The 26,836-nt window shown below is 29.6% G+C and overlaps 2 protein-coding genes across 15 annotated transcripts in view; both read right to left on the bottom strand.

The window, feature by feature from the left end:
• Positions 1–9,337: 9,337 nt before the first annotated feature.
• LOC136981258 (CUGBP Elav-like family member 2) overlaps positions 9,338–26,836 on the bottom strand; it is a 263,471-nt gene continuing 245,972 nt past the window's right edge. For all 14 annotated transcript variants that reach the window (XM_067277552.1, XM_067277551.1, XM_067277553.1 and 11 more), the window contains one exon: positions 9,338–11,800. The gene's annotated coding sequence lies outside the window, so the exon portion shown is untranslated. The remainder of the gene's footprint in view (positions 11,801–26,836) is intronic.
• LOC136981287 (zinc finger BED domain-containing protein 5-like) lies at positions 24,151–25,395 on the bottom strand. Its single transcript, XM_067277590.1, has one exon. The coding sequence runs from the start codon at positions 25,393–25,395 to the stop codon at positions 24,151–24,153; it is 1,245 nt and encodes a 414-aa protein (XP_067133691.1).

The raw sequence follows: 26,836 nt of genomic DNA, 5'->3' as shown, positions 1-26,836 counted from the left end.
CATGTTAAATATTGCTTTTTCTGCTTATGTGAAATTTTTATCCAGATATTCATTTTATTTTTAAAAAAATAAATTGTTTTTTAATGTTGAACTGGTGTTAGTTTTACTGCGTGTACGTTATGTAACTTTAAAAAGTCAATAAAATTTTTTTTATTTGAAATATTTAAACAATTTAGTTTGGTTGTTTTAGCCTGCCATAGTCATGTTTATCGCGATACTCGAATGATAAGAAATGACACAATATAACGAAATATACCGTATTTGTAATTGGTGTCTACCTGACACCAATTGAAAATAGGGTATCTTAAATTTTTTCAGATATTATATTTTTCCAATTGTTAACTCTAAGAAACTGTACCATTCACAGATGAATATCAAATGGTAATCTGTCAACGAATCAAATTTCCCAAAAAGCTAAGCAAATATTTCAACTCGGCATCCTCGAAAATCACTCAAATCATATTTTATGCTCGCCAGTAACTTTGTATTATGTAATTTTCCTATTCGAATGCCACCATATCTCTGATCCGATAGAAAGAAGGGACTGTCGCAGAAGGGGATTGAAGTAATTCGATCAAAAGTAGTAGTTCACCTCCTCCCTGAAGAGAGGATGGTCGACTATTGTTTTTTAAAATTATTTTCGTCTTGTGGGCACTAAGAGGGTCTCTTTTAACAAGTCCATTATGGGTTCGGCCAAGCCCCTAAAGGGACGGGGCCGACATATTTGGTCGGACCACTCCTCGAAAAATTTCTGAAAATTTTTCGACCCGTCCAGATTCGATCCCGGGTCCTCCAGAGCGGTAGATTTCCACCTTGATCGCTCGGACATCCGTCGGTATTAATATTTGATAAGTGATCCATGTTAGACATGTGACCGAAGTTGCTAATCTTAACGTCCGAAAGACTTCATATGACTTGTTTAAATAAACAAAAAATATCGTATAAAAATGCGAAAATAATTGATTTTACGTGATAAAAAAGTGTTTATATTTTTGAACAGATTATATAAACTACCTGAAAAGGATGTCCTCGTAAATATCGCGTTTATAGAAAAATTATTAAATTCGTTTGGTTTACAGTATTTGGTTACCACAACGTGACACGTGAGCGATCTGCCGAGGGGTGTACATCCCGGAAAGACTTATGTAAAGCTAGCCCAAATTTAAGTGTTACTAACGCAAAGAAAACCCAGAAAACTCCTTGTGGCCATCGCCACACGAATGCCTCAGCATGCGCGAATCCACAATCGACTACCGTGTTTAGTGGTTTTATCCACTCGGTTACTTAGAGGGTACAATTTTTTCAAATTGCAGCCCTATAAATTCCCTCTGTCGTCTGTCTGTCTCTGACCTTTCTTAATCTCGAGAACGGCTTAGATAGATGAAGTCGAGATCCGACATGGGAATCATAAGAGAAAGAGGACCAGATTAACTATATACGAACTTCCGATTAGCATTGCAAATCACATTATTTCAATTCAAAAATTTTTTCCTGAACGAAGTTATATACATGACCGGCACAACGCTATTGCTAACAGGAAAAGTATGATGTACAGGGGCAAAACACTACTACAAGCAGACAAGTGCTATGTGCTACCTGTCGCAGTAATGGCGTGTCTATTTCGAGTTATATCATTGTTGCAATAATTAAGTGAATACAATTATATATATATATATATTTAAAATTATACCTTTTTCTTGTAAGAATTATATTTGAAAAAATTTAACAAAATTATTAACTAATAGATAGTGCTACATATAAAGCCAGCGATGAAATATAGACAGAAATTAATCGATAATTTAAGGTGGCATGTACGACATGATCCAAGTTAGAACTATATAAACGTAACTATCGAGTTTCGTAGCAATTGGTCAAACGGACTAGGCATACATGGCAAACAAACAAACATCCTCATTATATATATATATATATATATATATACTGTATGTATATAGATTAAAAATTGCAGCCGGCACTATGACGATGTCACAATAAATAATCGCTCGTTTGTATTAACTTTAATAATAATTTAAATTGGATTTAATTAATAAGATACTTTATATTTTTAAGTACTGACTTAGGTTCCTTCTATTGTATTTATATTTAAATTGCTTTAAACATCTTTATAAATTTACAAAGTTTTTGGTTTTACCAAAATAATTTATTATACCTATTGAACTATCAATTCTGAGAATTAAAATTTATTAATTGCAGGTTAATCTTAATATCTTTACAGCAAAAGTATTTATACAATAAGTAATGAAAAACAACGAGCAATTATTTATTATGACATCGTCACAATGCCGGGCCGCAATTTTTATATTTTTAATTTATTTAATTTAAAATACATGCTTTCCACCTCAAATTAGTAGTGACTTTCCCCTGTACATCATATCTATTGTTAAAGGTCTTTACCTTTAACAATAGAGTCATGCCGGCCATCTAACACCTTTCAGGGAAAATTTTTGAATTGAAAGATGATTTCTGGTTTGCATCAGAAGTTCATGTAAAGTTGATCAAGGCCTCCTGACCCTAAGCTTTCTATATTTACATTTTTTGGCTCAGGGAATCTTGAAAAATGAAAAAATGGCGTTTTTTCTATGTATGTATGTTTGTTAGTTTGTGTGTAGGGGATACGATTTTATTCACTCACTAAAGCTTCCTGCTTTTTGTCGAAAATGTGTGAAATTTTGGAGAAAGGTTTGTGTATTAGGGCAGGGCGCCCGTACATTGGGACACTTGGTGCACGTTCTCCCCTTTTCGTCGTCGGTTGTTCTTTTCTTAATCCCCAAGGAGATCCCAAACAACGAAAAATTCATGACTTCTAACCTATTCTGCAAATATAAAAAGAAACAATGAACGATATTTGTCCATTGTCCCATGCAGCTTCGTCGTATGCTGACCAAAACCACATTACTTGTTTTCGAGGCCGGCCAAGTTAGCTCGAGTGCAACCAGCGCCCATCTAGTGGGAACGCTGATCCGACATTAAATCGTAGTTTAAAGCTTCTTGCATAATGTATGGTGCCTTTTTCTACAGCTTTTGCCCCCCCCCCTGAGAGCACCGCTTATTAGAAGGATTGCTGTTAAATTTTATTGGCTAAAGGTCGAGGGAGTGGGGAAATAGAGGGATATCATGTGTCATATCTAAAGATAGGTCGGTCTTAAAGATTTTATTCGTTATTAGCATTTACAATTTTTTTAAAAATAAAATTCGTCTCAACCCTCAAAATTAATTATTCTAAAATATCAAAAAGCTTAATCATATATAAAAAGTTTTTTAAGATATCGTAACAAATAGCGCCACACGATCTTTTAAATGTTGTCGGCAAAGTTACGCAACTCGTTGTTGGATATTTTTAAAAATACATTTTTATAATATTCGAGCCATCTATTGAGGTGCACCGTTTGACAACCACTGATCTAATATTTAGAATCGATTGCTGTATGCTGATCAGTTTCTGGAAATAAAAAAAGTATATATATTGCTAAAGATCGCTATTTTATTTTAAAAAATCCATTTATTTAATCAGATCGTGTCGTTTTAAATTTATTGAAATACTTCACGTTATCCTAAGGGCGAAAAATGCAAATTGCCTGTACCCCCTACCAACAGGAGGTTCCAAACCAATCTTTTATAAGAAAATACTTCCCCCCCAAAAATGTCTGAAATCAACATTTCACAAGGCCCCTAATTCAAATTTGCCTGAGCTCATGAATCAATAACGAGCCACTGTATCTAAACCTCTGTTATGATGATGAAAAAATTGTGCCAAAAAAACGTTGTAAATTTTTAAATCATAGATCCACTGTGTCAACTTTATATTGCTCTTATGGGTAGTAGTCAATTCACATTTGGAAATTGACTACGAATTAGTAGTCCGTAAAAACATTATTAAATAAGATATCTGCAAATAATATTTTACACAACATTATTACATACTTAAAAAATTCTAATGCTAAATAATATCAATTTTAGAAACATTTTGGAGGAATAATTAAGAATAATTCAAACCTTTGAAAGTGATTAAGAAAATGGTCAATCCTGATCAATCTGCAAGTTTATAAACTATCAAAATATATACTTGCAAACCTAGCTTAACATACTGTCAAAAGAAAAACAGATGTATAATCAGACAGTCTTAAGCTTGGAAGGAGTTCCACGGTACAGTTGCCATTTGGAAATGTTCTGAAAAATAAATGAGAAGTTTTTTTAGCTCATCTCTTTTTCCTCATACGAAGTTTGATTCTAATTATAATCCAAATTATTTTCATTCCTGTTAGTCTATTATTTTCTACTTCACTTCTCTGTGTGGATACTAAGGCGGCTTTCTTTCAAGCCTATTGTAGGCTTGGCCAGACCTACAATGGGGACAGTGGATGGCAAGGTTGGGTACTGATATATCTGGAATGGTCTGCGTGTGAAAAATTCCTGTAGTTGCTCAGCCAAATTTGATTCCAGGTCCACAGAGAGATAGACTATTGCCTTAACCATCCAGTGTCTCATCCTTTTAATCATTGAGGAAAGGGAAAATGTTTCTAAGTTTGATTTTAGAGTTTCTTTTGCTCATCACTTTTTCAAAGTGGTGTTTTTTTCTACACTGTATTCGGAATTTGTTACTCTGAAGGTTGGTAACCCTAACCATGACAGATACTCTAACGAATTAGCCAAGATCAATGTTGACAGAACTGTACCAAATTCTGGTTACTTTCTTTGAAGAGATAGTTAATGAGTGCCATACAAGACTAGGTCATAAATAGAAAATATTAAAGAAAGTATATTTTAAAAGACATACTTACTTACAGGCGATACTAATAAAATGTTACCTCATGCATGAAACTCTCAACAAATTCCATTGGGTTGAATGCTTTTAACATGAATTGACTACTTACAATATAACTAAATAACAGACATAATACAGTAGGTCCCCTCATCTGTGGTTTATTTACTTGCAGTCAACCACAATCCAATAATAATAAAAGATAAATTACAAAAATAAACAATATATTTTAAATTTCATGCATTTGAGTAACTTGATAAAATCTCACATCATTCTGCTCCATTCCATCCAGATTAAATCATTCCTAAGTCTAGCATATCTACAAAGCACACACTATCTGCCCATGAGTCAGTAGCTGTCTCTTATCAGATCAATTGTCATGGAGTGCCTGTGTTCAGGTAACCCTTATATCACTTCATAATGGTCTCAAAATACAAGAGTAGTGATGCTGTAAATTCAGATACACCAAAGAAGCCATTAACTGTTTTCTTTAAATGAGAAAAGTAAGTTCTCTACTTAATAAGGAAAGAAAAAACTTATGCTGAAGCCACATTATATAACTATATCACTTTTATTATAGTATATGGCTATAATTATTTTATTATTGTATTAATTACTGTTGTTAATCTCTTATTGTGTCTAAATTTATAAATTAAACTTAATCACAAGTATATATGTATAAGAAAAACAATAGTATAACCAAGTGTGCTTAAGAGAGTATCTTTTGGGTCACTGCATTATGCTCTTGTCCAGACTGCTCCAGTATCAGTAAAATCACCCAGGGGGTTGTTAATAGTATTTAATTCTCTTCACTATTTCATGTCTTAGGATCTCTATGTAATTTACAACACACTTAGAAATGTTAAAATTCATTATCACATAATTTTACTGTAACTTGCATATTGATTTCCATTCAAATTATCAATTTTGTTGTTCTATTGAATAATCAGTAAATATAGCATATTTACCCAGTCACATTACTTCAACTTCCCAGAAATATAGGGAGACCTAGCTGAAAAGATGTGAACACGATCCAAAATTTCTAAGTACAGTACACTCTAATAGGGTAGACAGCATAAAAACTAACAATAATACTACGGCTAAATAAAGTCATGTGACCTCAAAAATATGATTGCTAATCACTTCTTGCCTTGTCCACTCAAAATGATGATGTACTGTACATGTGATCTGTGCTATTTCTTCATATTTTATGATACCTTTTTAATATATAATTGATTCATGTGTGTCCAACAAAATCTGTTCATTAGGATTCTCTAAGAAATCTTTTGACTGGTTCTTCATTAGAAAACTGATCAATGGAAGGTTTCATGAAATCTCAAGAAAATACCATAGTATAGAGAGCCCTATACCATGTGTCCAAAAAGACAGACCCTTTCAAATCATTAAACAGTACTCCCTTGTGTGGACTGCTGCTCTAAAAAATGTTGTCAATACAATGCTCATTTAAACAGACTGCTCTACTATCCAGTGCTTTGTTAATGGGAGTCCCACTAATGTAAAAAAGGCAGAAAATTGGATCATGAAAGAGTGCTCTCTTAAGGGACCTGCTCCCTTATCTGGCACTCTTAAGTGGACTCAACTGTATACATCAATAAATTTGTAATTTATAATTTTTAATATAAACACATGACAAATTTAGCATAATTTATATGAAAGTTGAAACAGGATTAAAATTTTCAAAAATAACTCTAAATTAAAAAATTTTGGCTTTTTAAAAATCTTATTTTATGATATGCCACTGGTAAAAAAAAATATAAACAGGTAAGATTCCTCTTTCGTTTTTAGCTTTTTATAAAGATTTAAGAAAAATATTTGTAGGCATATCATATTTATATAGTATGCATTACTATTGTATTAAATTCTACTTCAAATGATGATAATGACAAAAATAATTATTAAATGCCATACTTTTCTTTAAATAATTTGCAGCAAATAAAATCTACACATTTAAAAATTTGCTAGAACTGAAACAAAATCTTTGTATAACCTGCACCCCATATCTCTAAAGTGATATTGAAAATGTAGCACTATGGTATGCAGTTTAGAAAGTAATGTTTCAAATAATCCCTTTTTTCCTTTCTTTTGGATATAGTTTCAGTAGAAGTTCATTATAGATGCAATTGTAAAAGAAGTGAAATAAAAGAAATAAAAAATAAAGTATTTGAAATTATATGTAAACTACATAAATTTTGAAAATATTTGTTGATACTAAATGCTAACCCAAAAGTATATTAGTATTGGTAAATATGAAAACTTATACTGAAAAGACTATGAAAATTAATTTAAAATAGGTAAAAAACTCAAGCAGGATTTAAGAAATTTATTTTAAACAAATATTTATATATTTTGCTCAAGGGAAATGCATTAATTTAAATATAGTAAAATGTTTCATTATGTTAAGTACATTTCATGTTTTCTGAAGACATTCTTGGTGACTTTGAACAAAGGAAAAGCTGTTTACATTGTTCATAATAAATTGTAAGGTGCAAATTTGATAGATAAACTACTCATCATATAATTTTTAACCTAATTTCAGATTTATTTTTATTCTTGTGGATAATCTGCAGGCTATCTGCATGAAAATATGGTACACAAGAAAGAGAATATAAGTTTTACTAAGCCTGTGTCTAAAGTTGAGACTGTCTCCATCTTGCTGATTGCGAAATGGAGATAATTTAGACAAAAGCAATGTCTTCATAGAGTTTTACAAGTTTAAAAATTCCTTGTAAAAACTTGTAAAAATAAAGTTTTAAAAAGACATCATTTCAGTATTTTGATACTATGTATAGATATCAAAAGGATGAAGACAATTCAGACACAAACTTAGATTATAAATACTAATATTTATAATCTAATATTAATATTTTCCAATTGTATCATTTTCTGATTACTAAAAGTGGGAACAGATCATACCACAGTTCAGAATTGCAGAAGCAACTGATGCCCATTAGCTGCCCTGACTGATATTAGTACAATGATCCTCTGAAACTAAGAAGAATATTTTTAAATTTAACTCTTGCTCAAAAAAATAAAACATTAGAGAAATATTCTATATATATAACTGATTTTATATACTTTTTGAATATATTTCTCTTACAGATAAAAAAAAAAAAAAAATAGAATTTTTAGAACATTCTTTTATCATGTATGTATCATTAGTATTCTCCCATAAAATAACATACACTCATGTTCAAAATTAAAGTAACACACACAAATGTATATAACAAAAATGCAGGAATGAATGGCCTTCCATCACAATGAATCACCCATAAACCTTCCCTGAGGTATGCCTGATAAGTTTACTTATGTATCAGGAATATTTTTCACTGTCAGTGGTCCTAGCAGATTGTTTCTCAGAAATGATTTTACTGTTTATGACTTATATAATGCATTACATGCTGTTGTATGAGAGTGCTACAATAATGCCTCAGTTGCATGACACTTGCATGATAGGTTAGCACTTTGCTGATTTACATATGATTTAAGTCTCAGCTACTCATGTTTGATGGTATTGATTTTAAACAGGTTTCATGTTTGTTGCTTTAATTTTGGATACCAGTGTATTTCAATTAGAGCTATCAAGTCTTGTGATACTCTCTCTCTCTCTCTCTCAATTCAAGATTTGTAAGCAACAGTTCATTTTGATAATTCCAGTTTCAGTCTTGACTTTACTTCTAAATATTTTATTAAGTAACACTATAACAATTTTCATACAGTTTCATTTAATGTAGTTTTTAAAATGTTTAAAAATTAAAATTTTTTATTTTTGATGAGGTTTTTTTGTTATATTGAAGTTAAGATTTATATTCTTATAGTACACAAATGTATTGTTTTTACATTTAGTTTGAATACTTGGCTAATTTTTTATTGTCACTGTTTTCTTACATGGCAAGAACTTGTCCAGTAATAAATTAGCCATTATTTTTGAATCAGCCAAAAAGCAATAATTTTTTGTTATATTTCTCAATTATAAAAATTTAGATTCACTTGACTGGGTAGACATATTTTCAGTAAAGTTTTCTTTTGGCATTGGATGAACACATTATTTACACATCAGAATTTATACTTCAAGTGTTGTTTGTTTTATTAAGAAATCAATTATTCAGTTTTATCAACACACATTAATGAATTTCATAAGTTAACATTAATGCTTGTTGATAACACTAAACTTATAAATATATTTACATAACTATCTAAAACAGTAATATTCTTTATCTTGCACATTTTTAAATGATATCTATTACATATTTCTTGTTTATAAGACAATTTTTACAGTAAAATTTTGTAAAATATTATTAATAAATATCACAACAGTCACACCAAAATAAATGCAACTTGGTCTTTATGTACAATAGAACCGCTTTATTATAATCAGGTTTGTATTACAACAAAAAACCACAGGCTGTAGTGAATAAAATTAAATATGTTTATTTCATTTATTATGAATGATTTATCTCCTACAGCATAATAATAAAATGGGCATTTTTAAAATGTGTTCAAAAGTGTAAATCATCACTATAAAAATAACAATCTCGATGGTTTATTAATTTATTTTTTTATTTATTAAAATGCTTCTCTCCATTTTTGTTGTTTTGAAATATTTTTTCTTTTTCTATAATTGTTTTTACATTTAACATTTCCCTGCATTCGGGCACACAATGAACCATACTTTACGTAACAATAATTAACAATACTGCACGTCAAATAAACCATTAACGAAAACTTACAATTTTTTGTTTTGATTTTACAAATTAATTCATGAACTGTTATTACATGGCATAAAAACAAAAGATTAATAGTGTAAAGATGTACTGTGGATAAACCATAGGGACAGTGAATAATAATTAACTTAGTTAAGTTTCAACTTTCCTATCATGTTTAATTAGTGCACATAGCCCCACAACAACAAGTTCAAAAACATAGACATAACTAATGATAAATAATCCCCTGTAGATCACAAACAATTAATATTATTAAGTTTCTCTTTCTATTTCCTAGAATTCCCATCTTTACTACAGAAAATGATAATGAAGAGGATAGGGAAAAAGTTTCACACACAAAAACAAGAACAAGTTATCCTCTAAAAACAAGCATGCTATATGAAACACATTAAGGTTTAAACACAAACTTTAGCTCTTTAGGCTCTACTATCATACGCTAACAGATAACGTCCATATATTTTTTGGACATGCAAATTATGAAAGTAATTCTGAATAAAAAAGATTAACAAATGTATATGAGTGATTCTTGAAAACATGGTCTACCTAATCTACAATCCACATGCCAAACACAATGGATTAAAAAAAAATATATAATAATAATAATATAATAATAATACTTTGAAAATGACAAATGTCGAGAATATAAAAATTAAAGTGTTAAATAGCAATTTCCAGAATTAATAAAAGGAATGAAAAAAGAAACCTCAAACATGCAAATAGTGAACTTACAGGGGAATAACTGGGTCAAAGTAGCCAGATTAATAATAGATATATATTTATATATCACCCTTGATTCCTAACAGACTGATGATTTGGCACACAAATGTGAGTTGTGCAATTTAAATGTGTTAAATATCTGTTGCACTTTGAACTAACATTTAAAACAGTTTTTTTTTTTCTTTTTTTGAGCTTCTGACGATGAACATATACATATATAAATGTATATATATATATATATATATATACACATATATATATATTATATATATGTATGTAGTGTATATATACATATATATATAAACCAGGTCAAGAAAACTTTAGGACTGACCCAGCCTATGCATTTACTAACTATGTATAAACAGTTTTTGGTGTGCAGTAGACAAAACTACAATTTGCGTGCCACGTAAGTCATCACAAGACAAAAGAAGGAAAAACAGAAAAAAACAAAACAATTTGACCACTTTGACCACAACTATAAAACTCACACACTACAATTATATTTATAACCACAGATTAATCACATTGTTTTACTTTTTCTGGTTATTGACATTTCAACATTAGCTACAATAAATTTGAATTTACCACACAAACATATAAGGCAGTCTCTACTGTCATTTTTTTCTTCTTCTTATTATTATTCTTTAAATACAATCTTTACAATTTCTTTGGCTTAACCACGTTTAAAAAGTACCATATATCACTGCAGGTAGTTTGTGTGGACTAGATATGGATCTTGTCTAGTGATAGGCAGCTCCCATTATGGGCTACTATATAATACTGTCAATGAAGCTCGGTTGTTGAGAATCACATTACACGGCTTAAAAAAAAAAACTCAAAGAGAAAAGAAAAAGATAAAATTAATTTTATTTCCGAACTTCACCATTTTGTTTTCTCTTACTTTTTTCTTTTTAAGCACATTATGGTGTAAAAAATAACTCCAGTTATGATAAAATTGCAACTCAATTTAAAGCTGCCATATTTAATTATTATTATGCATAATTTTTACATATTATGTAAAATTATACATAATGCAACAAAATATAAAATACGTCTAACACACAAATGTGTTTTAAAATAAAAGCTGTGTGGCAGCTGCCATAACTGAAAGATCCAAAATAAAATTATAAAGAAAATTTCCAATTATCTTTTTTAATAATAATATATTTGTGTGTATATATATATATATATATATATACACCAAATGTGCAAATGGGAACTAAATCAGCTACAAACTGAAACAAGGCATGCCATATAATGGTGGGTTATGGTAAAACACCTCGCATGCCAACTTTGTACATAGGGACGGTAGTTATTGAAGAGAGTCCTGATTCGAGCCTCGTCGCCGTGGGTTTCCACATTATGCTGTAAAAAGGAACCACCAACTGACGCACACCTGGAAGCATCCGGAGTCTGGACAGACAAAATTCCACCCTGGGATACCAATTCCTGGGCCCCAGAGAAGGACAACACTGACACCCGTGGGGGGTGAGGGATGGGACAGGGAGACGGATGCACGCCACGAGAGACAACGTCACGTGTAATTGACGAAGTGGTCAGTCTAGGAAAGAAGAAATAAAACAAATGGGGATGTTAAACAGAAAATGCTTTAAAGATGCAAGCATAAGCCGTCTCCGTCTCCTTGCTAAAATTTTGGCTGACTTTTTTTGGCCCAAAAAATGAAGACGGATCACGACTCATACTATGCACACAGTATTTTGCTTACGAAAAGACAGGCACCTGTCCTCCGTAAATAAGTGCTAAAAATACTAGAAGCAAAACATGATTTTTTTTTCAAGATCAGACTGTACAAAAATGTAATATATATCTTCATTTATATATATATACATATATTTTAATATAATACAGCCTGAAGTCATCATGCTCTGATAACAGAAATAACTTGAAAAAGCAGAATTTTAGAAATAATACAAGAAAGAATAAGCTTTGACAAAAAAGAAAAAATACTTTCATACAAAAATATTTCAGCATGTTTTTAGAAACATCCTATTTAATAAAAAAAATGAAAAATAAAATATATATTAACATTAAATTAAAAGATAATATTGATTCATAAAAGAAAAAGCATATTTGAAGGTTAAATAGAAAGAAAACTTTAAGCATTATGGCATGCAGCATTATACAAAATGGCTTAGAGTAATATGGGAAGGATTAAAGGTATCTACACTATTAACAAAGGAGAACAAACATACAATACATATACATACATATATATATACATATGCACAGATATACAGACATGTACATAACAGAAAAAGACACAGATTCTTCAAAATTTGTCAAATGCAGTCTAAGAGAGTGCAGGTGACTGCAAGCATGTTGATTTTTATGTACTTTTTAAGTTTTGCTTTGAAAGGAAACACAATACATGAGGCAGGGAAACAAAGGTTTGACACAATATACAATAAATAAACACACTCAATACAGACAAAAACTAAATGAAAACAGAAATACAGAACGATACATCAAGATGTGTACCATATCATCATAACATTTTAGGTGTATCATGACTACTAAAAAAGCTAAATGTGCCAATTTGTAATATTATCAATATACAGACAGACAGAGTAATTACTGAAAGAGTTTTATTATAAATTTTTCACAATGAGTACAGAAATGATTGATATCTTCATCATTCATATAATATATCATTAAATAAATTATTAAACATAAAATGAATTTTAGCAAATGCAACTCTTAAACACCGTAACAAGAATTCATATTTCTTGAATTAAAGTTTCAAAAATTCTTACTGTATATAAATTGATAGAGATTGTTAAAATTTCAAACAACAAATCAATTTTCTAATATATTTCAGCTGACCTAGACTTTTGTTTATCTTATATTAATTTAATCAAATCAACTTGCAAACAGCTTTAAAATAAAATTTACCCACAGACTTTTTTAAAAAAAATAGAACAAAAATTAATGTTTTATAAAAGTTACTTCTGTAGAAAAAGAAAGACTTAAAAAATAAAAGCAAAACTATTTTCAGAAATAAATTTTGTTATATTTGATACATTAAAATAGAAAATAAAATTATTAATAATAAAAGAAGAAAATAAAGATTCAGAGCATGACGACTTATTCCTGAAAATTAGTTTTGGTTCCTGTAATAAAAGTTTTAAATATTTTTCAATATAATTAAAAAATGCTTTGTTTTTAACACACCTTCATTAATATATTCCATTACTATAGTTTAATATAAAATAATTAAAATTTACTAAAAGGTAATGGGTGTTACAGATTAAGAAACAATTTTTAAATAAATTTCTTTTAAAAATTACTATTTATCTACTTAACCTTTTAAGAACATTTCTCTTAACAGTTAAACAAACTTAATAAAAATTATCTATTTCTAAATATATCTTACAAGTTTTAAGAAGATAAGCAAAATGATACAATAAATTAATTTTAGTAATATATAATACATATTTGTGGTATTAAGACCATATGTTTTGGTTTATCATCAACCTTTCATCTATCTGAATGGGTTTGTCAGAGTTAGGATGGTTTTAGAAAAAATAAGCTTTGACAAAAAATAAAAATACCTTTATGCAAAAATATTTCAGCATGTTTTTAGAAACATCCTATTTAATAAAAAAAATGAAAAATAAAATATATATTAACATTAATCCAAGCCTCAAGAGCTTGAAGATGTTGGAGGGAACCAGATCTAAAAAAAGTCTTGCATAGGTATATAGGATAGAAATGACACTTTTTGGTTTGGCAAGTGGGAGAAAAGACGCGTTGAAAGTGGGTCTCGAAATGTACCAAAGTGTGAATTTCCCCTCTTTTTTCTAGGGTTGTGTGTGTCATGAGGAGCGGGCTTGAGAAAGTCATCAGAGATTTATGGTATTGTGATAGTTTCTTAAGTTCAAGATACGCTACTATGAAATAAACTGTTGGTTATTTTATTGGAGTTGTAGAGTGTTATATAGAATGCCCTCAGCAAAATATTAAATAATAATCAAACACCTTTAGAGTGTTTTGTAAAGTGTGTTTGTTTATTTTATTGGATATGTTTTCCTAAATACTTGCATGAGGAATCCTCTAAGTTATTGTGAACTTCCCCATATATTTTTAAAAATTATTGTTATTTTTTTCATATCTATAAGAACAGAAAACTGAAAATTAAGATACTTGCAATAAAATAAATGAATGAATGAAAAACTAATTTGGGTATTCATATTTATTCCAGCTGATTAACAAATAAAAATTACCTCAATTTTAGATTTCTAAATTTTTTTCTACTTTAAGATTCTCTATTTAAGTATTCTATTTATCCTGATAAAAAGTTATAATTAATGTATATTTCCTCCTGATTAATTTACTATTACACTTAATTATTTTTTTTTAATTAAAAATTAACAAATACTTTAAAACTATATTTAAACAATTGAAAATAAAAATTTCTTATAACATTATATCAATTCTTATTGTTCTGAAGGATGTAAACAATCAACAATCATTTTCTCAGTATATAAATCATAGATTTTTTTTCTTTATTTAGTATTTTTGTTAGAACTTTGTTCCCATCCTCAGAATCAAAATAGTTTATTTCTGAAGTTCAAAACTCTTTTTTTCTAATTAAAAAAAATAATGCACATGAAACATCACTAAAACTATTAATTTTATTTACAAAAATCAGATTTCAAACTATGAAAATAAGCAGTTTAAAAGAATTAAGAGAATGAAAGCAAGAGTTTTGAAAGTAGTAAATAAACAAATAAATTCTGTAATTTCCAAATTGAATGAAGCTGATTGCTTATATTCTTATTACAGATTAAAAGAAATTGAAATTTTATTCTCAAGAAAGATTAATTACGATAAACAGAAAACAGAGTCTGTGCATGAGTTGGCCCCTGCAGTTTTCCCTTTAGGGTCAATTTACACACAACAGTGACGTGCCGGCACAGTGACCGTTTGATGCATAAACATCGATAAATATCACACGTAATAAATCAGTTTCATCTACGACACGTGATCTGTATTCTGTCAATCATACAAGTGTTGTACATCAAACACTGATTGGCTATGTATGATATTTATCGATGCTTACTGCACTGTGTTGGCACGTCACTGTTGTGTGTAAATTGACCCTTATGCTATATAAAACACTAAAGTACTGTATTAGGAAAACTTCATTTTTTATAAGTTGATTTGTAATTTTGCTTGCTTTAGCCTTATTATTCATGTTTTTGTTTAAAAGAAACTGGAAATTGGTCAGTTTGTAATATTTAAAAATGAATTCTAGTCTAATACAAAAAAATGGGATAACTGTTAGAAATAAAGTCAGTAACATAATATTCCACTGTAAAAAGTGAAATCTAAATACTACAGCATCAGCATACAAATTAAAGGAGAACTAAAGGACCAGTTCATTGTGCATAGACTGTAGTTTAATAATTACAATAAAATTAATTACTAAAAAAGTATACAATGAATTAAAATATTCAGTATATTTTACTTTTGTGTTTCATATTTTAGCTATTATATTCAAATAATATAGGGGTGAAAAATCATGATAATTTAAAGCACAAAAAAATTTTTTAATCTAAATTAAAATAGATTATTTGTATTCAATTCAAAAACAAAAAAATATCATTATTATTCTCAAGAAATCACAGCAACCCTCTTCAACATTTTCAAAATAAAAACGTCATTTTATTTTCATTTATAATTTTGTTTATCTTCTATGCACTTACAAGTATATTCAAAAACATAGAATATAAAAAGAAAAAAAATGGAAAGCAAGTGAAAACTATAATTGTTGTTTGTTCAATTTATTTTTTAAATATGTCCCATCTGAATTTAGAATTAAATTAATTTGAAAATGTTAGAGAGAGTATCGCATGATTTTTAGGAATAAGACTGCAATCTTAATTTAATTTTTTGAGTATCTATTTTCAGATATAGATCTAAAAATGCCAAGGAACAGACAAATAACAATTAAAAAAAATTACAATAACTCATTGACCTATACAAAATCTTTTACATACAATCAAAATGAATCTCTCTCTTATAAATACTCATGTTCATCATATAGCATTACAGTTTACAGTAATTGTTCTACTCAGTAAAAGAAATAAAAATTTGTGAGTATGAACCTGAAAATGTATCCTTACCTAGTTTAAAGTATTGATTTTCATCTTAAGAAAACTTTGAATACATGTAGAATAAAATTTATAATAAAGAATACAATATACTGTAGCAGAAAGGGTTTCAACCAGTGTTATGGAGTCAATGTTTTAGGACTAAGTCAGTAAAATTCTTTACACTGGCAACTGATCTTGAATTTTACTATTGGTAAAATATGAAGTAATAAAAATACTTTTTTAAATAGTAAATTTCTTAGAAAATGGACTTTGATATATTTAGATATCAAAAAGTTATTTGTCTATAAATGCCATTTTACACCAAAATTCTGTGTGTATCACACACAACACACTATACTTTCAGAAAATAGATTTTATTAATTTAAACAATTGTAGTCATTTCACTTAAAGAGCTATACCTCTATATAACATATGCTGAGCTTGGTATGTTTTTGCTATTACCAACCAAAAATTATGGAACATCACACAATATTTGACTGACTTTGCATTTATAAAAAATATCTCACATTTATATTTTATTATTAATTTTTTGATTAGCTCATATGCTACCTGAAAAAATTGAAATTAAGTAGCAAAATATCAAAGCAAATTTTTTTACATATGTACTAGCAGATAAGCCCGCGTTTCCCGGGCGAAAAGTAACGATAGTAACGATATGCCTTGCGGGAGGTCTTTTAAGGAAATCTGGAAAACTTCATGAGTCTGCCTGTTGGGCCAAGCTGACAACCAATGCTCAGGGATCAAATCCATTTAGCCACTAGTGCAATATGGGTGTAGGATGGAGAATGACATACTGAAGGATTCTGTGTGGAAAATTTTTTGCAGCAGTCTCAACTGGAATTTGGTCCTGCATCCTTCATGACATCAGTCTGGAATGCTACTGCTCAGTTATCTGGCTGGCTTTCAATGTGTGAGAAAAACAAAGAATGTCTCTGAAATTGGCTCTTGAGCTTCTTCATATTAACTAAAGTAAGAATGTGAAATTCAAAGACAATAATAAAAAGCTTATGATATTGTTTCAAAGCACCAAGCTTATCTTTATCAAAGAGATACTTCCAAGAAAAAATTTAACTTTCATTTCAGGTCCCATAATTTTTATTAGGTGCAATATTTTTACATCTCAGATGTTTTTCTTTGGATATCAATTTTCTTTGACTAATCTGATTGATTAATTTTTTTCACCAGCTAATAATAAAAAAATAATAAATAATAAATAACCATAAATAACTCAAAACCAATAGAAATTGGTTTTGAGTTATTTATGATTATTTATTATTGTTTCTATAACATAATTTGGTCTTAAAACAGTCAATAGAAAAAACAACAAAAAAATAAAACCAAGATCAGAATCTAACTGCAACAAACTAAATGAAGAAGAGAAAACTGCAAAAGTATAATTAATAGGATTGTTCCAGCTTATTATTCACTGGCTTAAGTTCTTGGGGCATGATTATATGCATCAGTTCAAGATAATTGACATTAGGATTCAAAGCTGGTCAAAAGTTTGGGGTTTATGATGACTTGAGCTTTTCTTTTTAAATATCACTAAATATCCTCAATTTTGTTTACATTGAGGTTTCTAGCAAGCTATGGCAGAATGCAAATACAGTAACTTCAAAACCAAGTCTGTGTTACTTTGGAAACATGAGGAATTATCATGTTGAAAGGTATGGTGCATTCTGGGAATAACACTATCCTAGATGGCTGTAAACAGGTTTCAAGAATGTCAATGTAGTTTTCAGCTGTGATAGTGGTATTATAAAAATAGAGTTTCAAGATGCCATTCACTAACATGCAGCCCCAGATACCAACAGAAACAGTCCCTTTTCTATCACTTGTGCAAAACAACCTGGGTTGTTGGTCTCATTTTGCATTTGGACACTCTTAAGCACAATATTGATACACAATTTGAAATCATGGTTTGCCTGACCATAAAATTTGCTCCCACTTTTTCACAGACTACTTTCTGATATCTTTTTCCCAAGTAAGGCAATGACATTTGTTTATCATAGTTAGAAATGGGTTTTCTGACTGTAATAGAATAGTATGGTAGAAATCATAGCCCATTCTTTTGATGTATCTTTGCATCATGGATACATATGCTGTTTTTCTTTGCTCTGTTGTAGCCCAATTTACCAAATCTGACATGGTTACATTCTAGTTTTACATTAGAATGTATCAATTCAATCTTCTACAGTCTATACAGAATCCATTTTCTGCCTATATATTGTTTTGTGCTTAGATTTCCAGTGTTGTACAATTGACATACTACACATCTTTGGACATTTCATTTCTTTGGCTATTTGTAGGTACTTTGGCCCTCTTTATACTTCAATAAGATTTGTCCTTGAGCATTTTATTACATTAATAACATTTATCAGCTTGCAAACAAATCTGCTACTGATTCTCATTGCAACAAATTGCATGTCTCATCTCATATTATTTGAATTTTCTTAGAAATTTCTGTCCATTTTCTCATAACAGATATGTATATTAGGCTTTTAAACTTTTAGGAATCCTAACCACAAACTAATAATCCCAATCCCTATGCAATTCAAGACCTGGGAATGAACTCTTTTGCATTTGACTCTACAATAAATGAAATAGAACTGTAAAAAAAAATTCTATTTCATTTATTGCATATTCTTTTAGTGAACCAAACAATGGTTTCTGATTAATTGTTTTTTCATTATCTCAATTTTAGCAGTGTATTTATTTTTTAGTTTTAATATTGATCATGGCATATCATATCATATCATATCTTATATTCATTTACAACTTGAGTTTGTAAAATCTATCAATCCATAATAACAGAATAATCACACACTTTGTTTAAATGAAAAATTGAATTTGATTGGAACTGAAGTCAAAGATGTTTTAATGAGTTTTTTCTTCCTTTTTGAATGGAAAAATAAATAAATAAATAAATATATAATTTAATTAATAATTATTTTGAGTTCACATGTAAAATTTACATGTATTTATTTGGACAGGACTAAAGAAAAGCAAAGGTGTTTTAGTTTCTTTTGTATTTTATATTTCATGTATTTATTTGTTTTTTCTTCCTAATATTACAATTTATAGCCCTAATCTATTGTTATACGGTTTATCAACGTCAAAATTTTTTAAAAATTAAGATGTATAAACAAAAATTATAATTTTGTGAAAACATTTGAAAATTTCATTCTTATAATAACCCTGAATTATTAATACTCCAAAATTTTAACAATTATTTATTACTGTGAAGATTTTTTATTATGTTTTATTCTTAGCCATGAGATAAATGTTCAAGACCTGGGATTGTTGTATCTATTCCACATTACAAGAATCTGTTATAAATCTTTTTACTGGCTTTAATATTGTAATAATTTATGCTATATTCAATCAGATATAAATAAATAACCAGGATAGATGATTATATTGAATGCATTCTTATTTTCCTCTCCAGTTTCTTTCTATCTAAAGCTACTCAGTTAAAAATGTTAGCAGAAACAATTATTACTAAAAACATAGATTAATTAAAGAATTATAGGTTAATTTTGATGTATTTAACAAAATGTAATTGCCAAATTATTAACTATAAATATTAATAAAAAATTGATTTCAAGTATTTACAGAAAAATTTATCACATATTAATATATAACTGCTAATTTAAAAAAAAATTGGTTATTACAAATAAATACACCGATGTTTTCCAATTATATGAAAATTAAACTGTCTTGAAATGTTACAGAACAAATTTACACCAAATTAACATATTATCATGGTCAGATATTCTAACAAAATATGTAAGACTCTATTCCAATCCATTCTCTTTGGTTTGGGGATTATTTTTTTAGTTCATTATTCTATTTATTTCGTGCATTTTATTTCATTAAGGATAGATTACCACATCTCACCTGGGCAAAAATTCAAAAACTGATTCACCTTACTATGATAACTGCCGATGGTCATGGTAAGGTGATGTCATATATGACCTATGATGTCTTAGAACCCATAAACAATATCTCGGGGGACTTCTACAGGAAGTTAAAAGAGTGATCTTACACCCCAAACTGTCATCAGAAACACAATAAAAAATTATCAAATTAATTGTAAGGGAAATGACATGAATTGAAAAGGTAGATTACTACAATGAATGAAATGTTACCAATTATGTATGTAAATACAGTTGAGTAAATGTATGAATGTAATGTCACCCCAAGTGCATTATAAGGAGGAGGTGAAATAAAGAATTAAATGAGGTAATGGTAAGTATTGAGCAATGCCGATGAAAGATTTTCAAGATCCAGTGACGATGTCAATGTTTTTTGGTGATGGTTAGGTGAATTATAAATATTTAATCGTGATTTTTCGATATCTTTTCATATTTCACTTGTCGGTTCTTCTGGACAGTTCTAAGATAATTATAATTTAATTTGTAAGTCCTCAATTGTCGAGAAAGTTTTTGTTCATATTTGTTTTTGGATTTTGATAAATTATCTATATTATATTTTTTCAATTTATTTCTAACGTTATTTCTTGATTGTATGTATTTGGGCTTTAACTAATAAATATACTTTTGTTCATGTTACATATAGTGATCATTATTTTGAGTTTTGACTTAATGCTTTTGTTCATATTTATTGCCTGTGCAATGTCCAGGCCTGGCTCTTTCAAACCCTCATTTATGTAATGCACCATTAGGATATCCGAGTTAAAGATTTCAATCAAATTAAATAGATAAGAAGTTCCAAATAGAACAAAAACAATTTAAAGTTCAATTACAGTGGATGTCCTACATCCAATTCTTACTTAGCAGCAACTTTACATCAGAAAAAAAAAGAGAAAAAATCATATTTTCACATAAGTGATTTTGAGAAAAAGCCATAGCAGGATAACCATTGTTAATTGATCCAAAATAGTTCAAAAGTAGGTATCAGTGAATGACTAATTACTATCCAATATTGGACTATATTTTTCAAATCTTTAGGTTATATATGAAAATGTGATTTTTGAATTTTTTCAGAATACAGTAGAATCCTGATTATTTCAGGTAATGTGGATAATGCTACCTCAGATAAAATGGATGGTTATGACCATTTCAGATTAAAAATTACAAAGATGAAAGATTTACATGATATATCACTTTTAAGTCTTCTTTTTTAAATACCTTAGTGAATTTACTTATATAAAAGAACAGGATTTTAAGCAGTTTCTCATTTTAAATTTAATTGAATTTTCCATGTTACCATCAATAATTTCCAGGATTGGAACATCGTTAAGATTTAAAACTCCTTCTGGACTTACAGAAAAATTATTAAGTTCAAAACATAGCAATAATACAAAATTCTTTGTATACTTGATAACAGAAATAATCACTATCTCATCAAATCAGTGTGAAGATAATGTCACAGATCAAATTAGACATAATGCATAATCCAGACTATATCAATCAGACATCAAGTTATCTTAGAAATATATTTTGAGCAACTTTAGGCTCAATCCATACTACTGAACCACTTGTCTGGTCACACTGCTAATGATCTAGTCAAATATTTATCAATAGTGTTCAATGTACTTATTTACACTTTGAATAACATTCTAGCAGGAACAGACTAACTATCTGGGGTTTTGGGCTTAAGATTGTTTTTGGCATCTTTTTAAAAATTTTTAAATAATAAATTTTAAAAAATTAATATTTTTATCTCTTGTAGCTTACCTCTAAATACTATAAGCAGTTTTAGCCAAAGATCATATTGACTGATCTTTACTTCACCTAGTTTAAAAAATTCTGCAAGAAGTCCATCATAACATATATTGCAATAAGATGTGTTTTACAAACATCTTAGACTTTTCTATGAATTCATGTTCATATATGTACAGTACATGTAAGAAAGTTATGTGCTGATCAGTTGTCACATTGCAATTATTTCTTAACTTTAACAACAAATTTCTAAATTGGTATTGTTTTATACGTCTATGTTCTATAGCTTACTTAACATTTACATACTTTGCATTGTGCTTTGCTGCTCCCTAACAGTTGGAGACCTTGGGCTCAAACCTGTTATCCCTTATATAACTGTCACTGCACTCAAGTTTCAATCTGGTACCATTGGACATAATATACCAGACTGATACTTGAGTGCAATATATACAGCTAGCCCTTGGTTTACACCGGCTCAATTTATGCCGATTCACAATAATGCTGCTGTGCAATTCACCATTTTGCAGTGTAATTCCCGGTTTTCCCTATGCTAGACTGATTTTTGTTTCAGTGTTGACGTATTTACTGAGCCACAACATTGTACATTCATTAAAACAAAGATTTTTATTAAATACAGTAGAGAGTCGTTAATCCGAACCTCGCTAATCCAAATCGCCAGTTATCCGAACAATTTTCAGTCGGACTGTGTCGTGCTGAATCGAACGTTTTTGATACTATAGTCCAGGGGTGGCCAACTTTTGTGTACATAAGATCTACTTTTTATCTTAAAAATGTGTCGCGATCGACTTGTTGTCGTAGACATAGTTTAGGTGGCGAGGAGGAGATGTGAAATACATACTATGCTTATACACTGTTTCAGTACGAGGTGCACTCCCGCAAGCTATGGGTAGATAAGCAAAAGATATGTTCAAAACTATTTTTTATTTTTTAAATCACTTATTAATTTTCATTCATAAAGAAAACAAATTTCCAGACTCAACTTTTGATATTTGTAGGTACGAGTTCATTCATTTGCAGCTAATTCGATTTTTCAACACTTTTTCAAGATTATATTTTAAGTTACTAAAAATCTATTTAATTTTTTTATCAACTGCGATGTATAAGTTGTGGTACTGTTTGTTCTTAAATATGAAAAAGTTGTTATAAAAATGCACAGAATGGCAGATAATTTGATTTTAAGATTTCACTTTCGCGATTTTATTTTATTTTATTTTTTTGCGCCAGGAAAATTTATCGTGGTAGAATGATATAAGATTTTTAGACTTATTTTTTGCCAATTTATCAATTGTTCGTGGGAGTGCACCTCGTTCTGAAACAGCCTGTATATCTACCTACGTAAAAAACAACATAATTATTTAACGGGCCAAAAAAATCACTTCCAAGAGAATTAAAACAACACGAGTAATTATTAACAATATTTATTAATTCAAATTAGCTACAGATAAAGACACATTTAGAATTTATTTTATTACCTTAACATTAATGAGAGGACTGAGTTTGCGTGTCTCTAACCAAGAAATCATAATTAGGTGTATATCCTGACAAAGATAATAATAATGAGTCTTCAGTATGGGAATCAGTCAGGACAGAACGTTGTTTAGTCTTCGTTAACTTTAAGTATGAAAACGCCGATTCACACAGATACGTAGATCCGAAACAAGAATAAATATATTCGCTACATTTGGTGATACTGGGATATTTTTCTCGTTTGACATATTTCCAAAAATTTTCTTCAAATTTTCTGGCTTGTAAGATTAAATCAGTTCGTAAAATTATAATTTCATTTTCTAATGCCTTTTGCTCCATATGAAATATGTCTGAAATTTTTTGGCTAATGCGTTTCACACTTAAATCTTTTTTAAAAGGAAAAGATCACAATTTCTTTAATTTTTTCAAAATCTTGGAATCTTATCTCAAAATCTTCAATTACTTTTTGGATTTCCGTGATGTATTTGTCGATCTTATAATTAATATTTTTATGTTTTTGTATATTATCCTCCATATTTGGAAAATGATTCAGATTATTTTGTTGCAGATCTTCTATTAGCAAAATAAATTTTGTTTTATATGTAATCTATGCAGCTGATCATATCAATTACTGTTTTATTTTTACCTTGTAATTCTAAATTTAAATGACTTAATATTGAAGTAAAATCGGTAAGAAATGCTAAGTCACTAAGCCAAGTTTCATCATTTATATTTTCACATTTTCCACCTTGCTCGTGAAGAAAATCTATTATTTCAGGCAATAAATCACGAAATCGTTGCAGAAATTTACCTCTGCTTAGCCATCTAACATCGGTATGTAGTAATAATTCGGGTTGACCTTCGTCAAGCTGCAGTTGGAAGAGACGCCGTTTGAGGGAACTTCCTCGAATTGAATTAACAATTTTAAACGCTATGTCCATTACCTCTTTTGTGTTTAGTCTCTTGCTGGCTAACACTTGCTGGTGAATTATGCAGTGGTAGCTCAAAAAGGCTGGGAATTTATCTTCATTTTGACACAGGGTTATAAATCCATTTATGCGACCTAACATTGCAGCTGCGCCATCCGTTGTTATTGAAACTAATTTAAAAAGTGGTACTTTCAAATCATTGAGCAAGTTTTTAAAGGCTTTGAATATATCTACACCTCTAGTCCTTTCTTTCAAAGAAATCATACCCAACAATTCTTCTTTACATGTAAAATCCTTAAAAACCATACGAATGAAAACAAGTAATTGTGCTGTATCACTTATATCTGTCGATTCATCACATTGAAGGGAAAAACAAGAACATCTATTAATATCGTTATATAACTGTTCTTTTACATTTCCACTCATCTTCTCAATTCGTCGCATCACAGTGTTTCGAGACAGTTGTAGATCTTGAATTGCAGCAATAATTTCACTCTTGTTCTTAAAATCATTAAAAAGTGAATCTGACATTTCCAAAAAAATTTCCTTTACAAATTCACCGTCAGAAAATGGTTTACAGTTTTTTGCTAAGAGGTAGCTTACTTTGAATGATGCAGTAGTTACTGCTTGTGACTTCAACATTGGCTTTTTGAAAACATTTTGTTGATTTGTTAATTGAGTTTTAAGACCCCTAACTTTATGTTTTCTCAGTTCGGAATTTGGTGGATAATCTGTTTGATACTTGTTATGTAAAGCTAAAAAATGTCTCTCCAGATTACCCTTTTTAGCGATGGCTATCGAAGTAAGGCATATTAAGCAACGACATTTATCATTCACCATTGTAAAAAAGTAATCGAGTTCCCATTCTTCATTGAAATGATAAGTTTTCGATTTTTTTGGTTTACTACTCATGTTCATGGGTATACTAAAATGCAAAAGAAATACGACAATAAGTATTGAATTAAATATTTTCCTAGAAAATTAAGAAAATAGTTTAGAGGTCTGTTGCGGAGAACGCTTACTTATCAAGTAAATAGATAGGTAAGAAAAGCCACAATTTAATTTAAAACATAAAGAAAAGGTACTTACATTTTAAACAGAAAAAAATTGAAACTCAACGTTATCACTTTCGGGGACCACCACTTCAGATCTCCTTCCTCTCTTTACCGTGTTTCGACCTACTCTCTCCGCCCCTCTTCCCGCCTTTCTTTATTTCAGTTTTATGACCCTTTGTCTACATTTCTTATTCCCTTTTTACAACTGTACTCAAATGGATTGCACATGGACTGACAAAACCACAACTCAGGGAGGACGCGGAGGGTCCGATATCACTACAGTTGCGTTTGCGCGTTATGTTCACGCGTTGCGTTCGGTTACAAGTGTAACACATTAAATCAAGACATCGCGAACGATCGACCAAAATTGGGTTCGTGATCGACTTGGGTCGATCGCGATCGACTTGTTGGCCACCCCTGCTATAGTTTATTTATCCTAACTTGGCAGCTACTGTAAACAAACTAAGACACACCTCTCTTTGTTTATTGGCTTAAACCCACGTCCATCAATTAGAAACCGCGTTGCATCTCATTTGTCCGCAGAAAATAGTTCTTCGTTATTTATAAAATCATTAATGAAATACTAGTCGCTTAGCAATGATTATAAATGTAATTATTTCATATTTGTTAAATTGTTATTTTAATAAATATTTTCACATTCTGAATCACTAAAAATAAACTTTTTCCAGTCATGCGCACTATAATGTCTTGGTTTCGTTTTCCATTCATTTCAAACTGTGTGTTGTCGAATTACAAAAATGGAAAACTTGAATGTAAATACGATTAAACCTCAACAAGGAAAATCGCCGAGGAGCTCGGATAAACGAATAGTATTAAATTTGCTGAAACGAATCCAGAACTCTGTGTGAATGATATAGTGAAAATGGTAGCAAAGACAACAGGGATATCAGAAAGAAGCATTTACAGAATTCACAAAGAATATTTTACTAATGGTAAAGTAATAAGTCCTTCGAAAACCCGTAAGTGTACTCAACTTGTTGACAAATATGATGAATTCACAAAATGTGCCATTAGAGGTAAAGTACGCAATTTTTATTTCTTAAATGAATTACAGGCTGTTAATGATGATCCAGATTTACCAGACTTTACTCGATCCACGATATATAATTTGTTAAAATTACTTAATTTTAAATATACAAACCGTAATAGAAATAGTAGATTAATTGAAAGAGACGATATCATTTTATGGCGAAGACAATATTTACGAAAAATAAGAGAAATGCGTTCTTTAGGCCGTAAGATTTACTATTTGGACGAAACGTGGATTAATGCGGGCC

Source organism: Centruroides vittatus, unplaced genomic scaffold, assembly GCF_030686945.1.
Source record: "Centruroides vittatus isolate TY-2023 unplaced genomic scaffold, ASM3068694v2 contig_749, whole genome shotgun sequence".
In the NCBI taxonomy this organism is placed as follows: domain Eukaryota; kingdom Metazoa; phylum Arthropoda; class Arachnida; order Scorpiones; family Buthidae; genus Centruroides; species Centruroides vittatus.
Note: the sequence above shows the minus strand (reverse complement) of the source record. Positions and strands in the feature narration are given on the sequence as shown.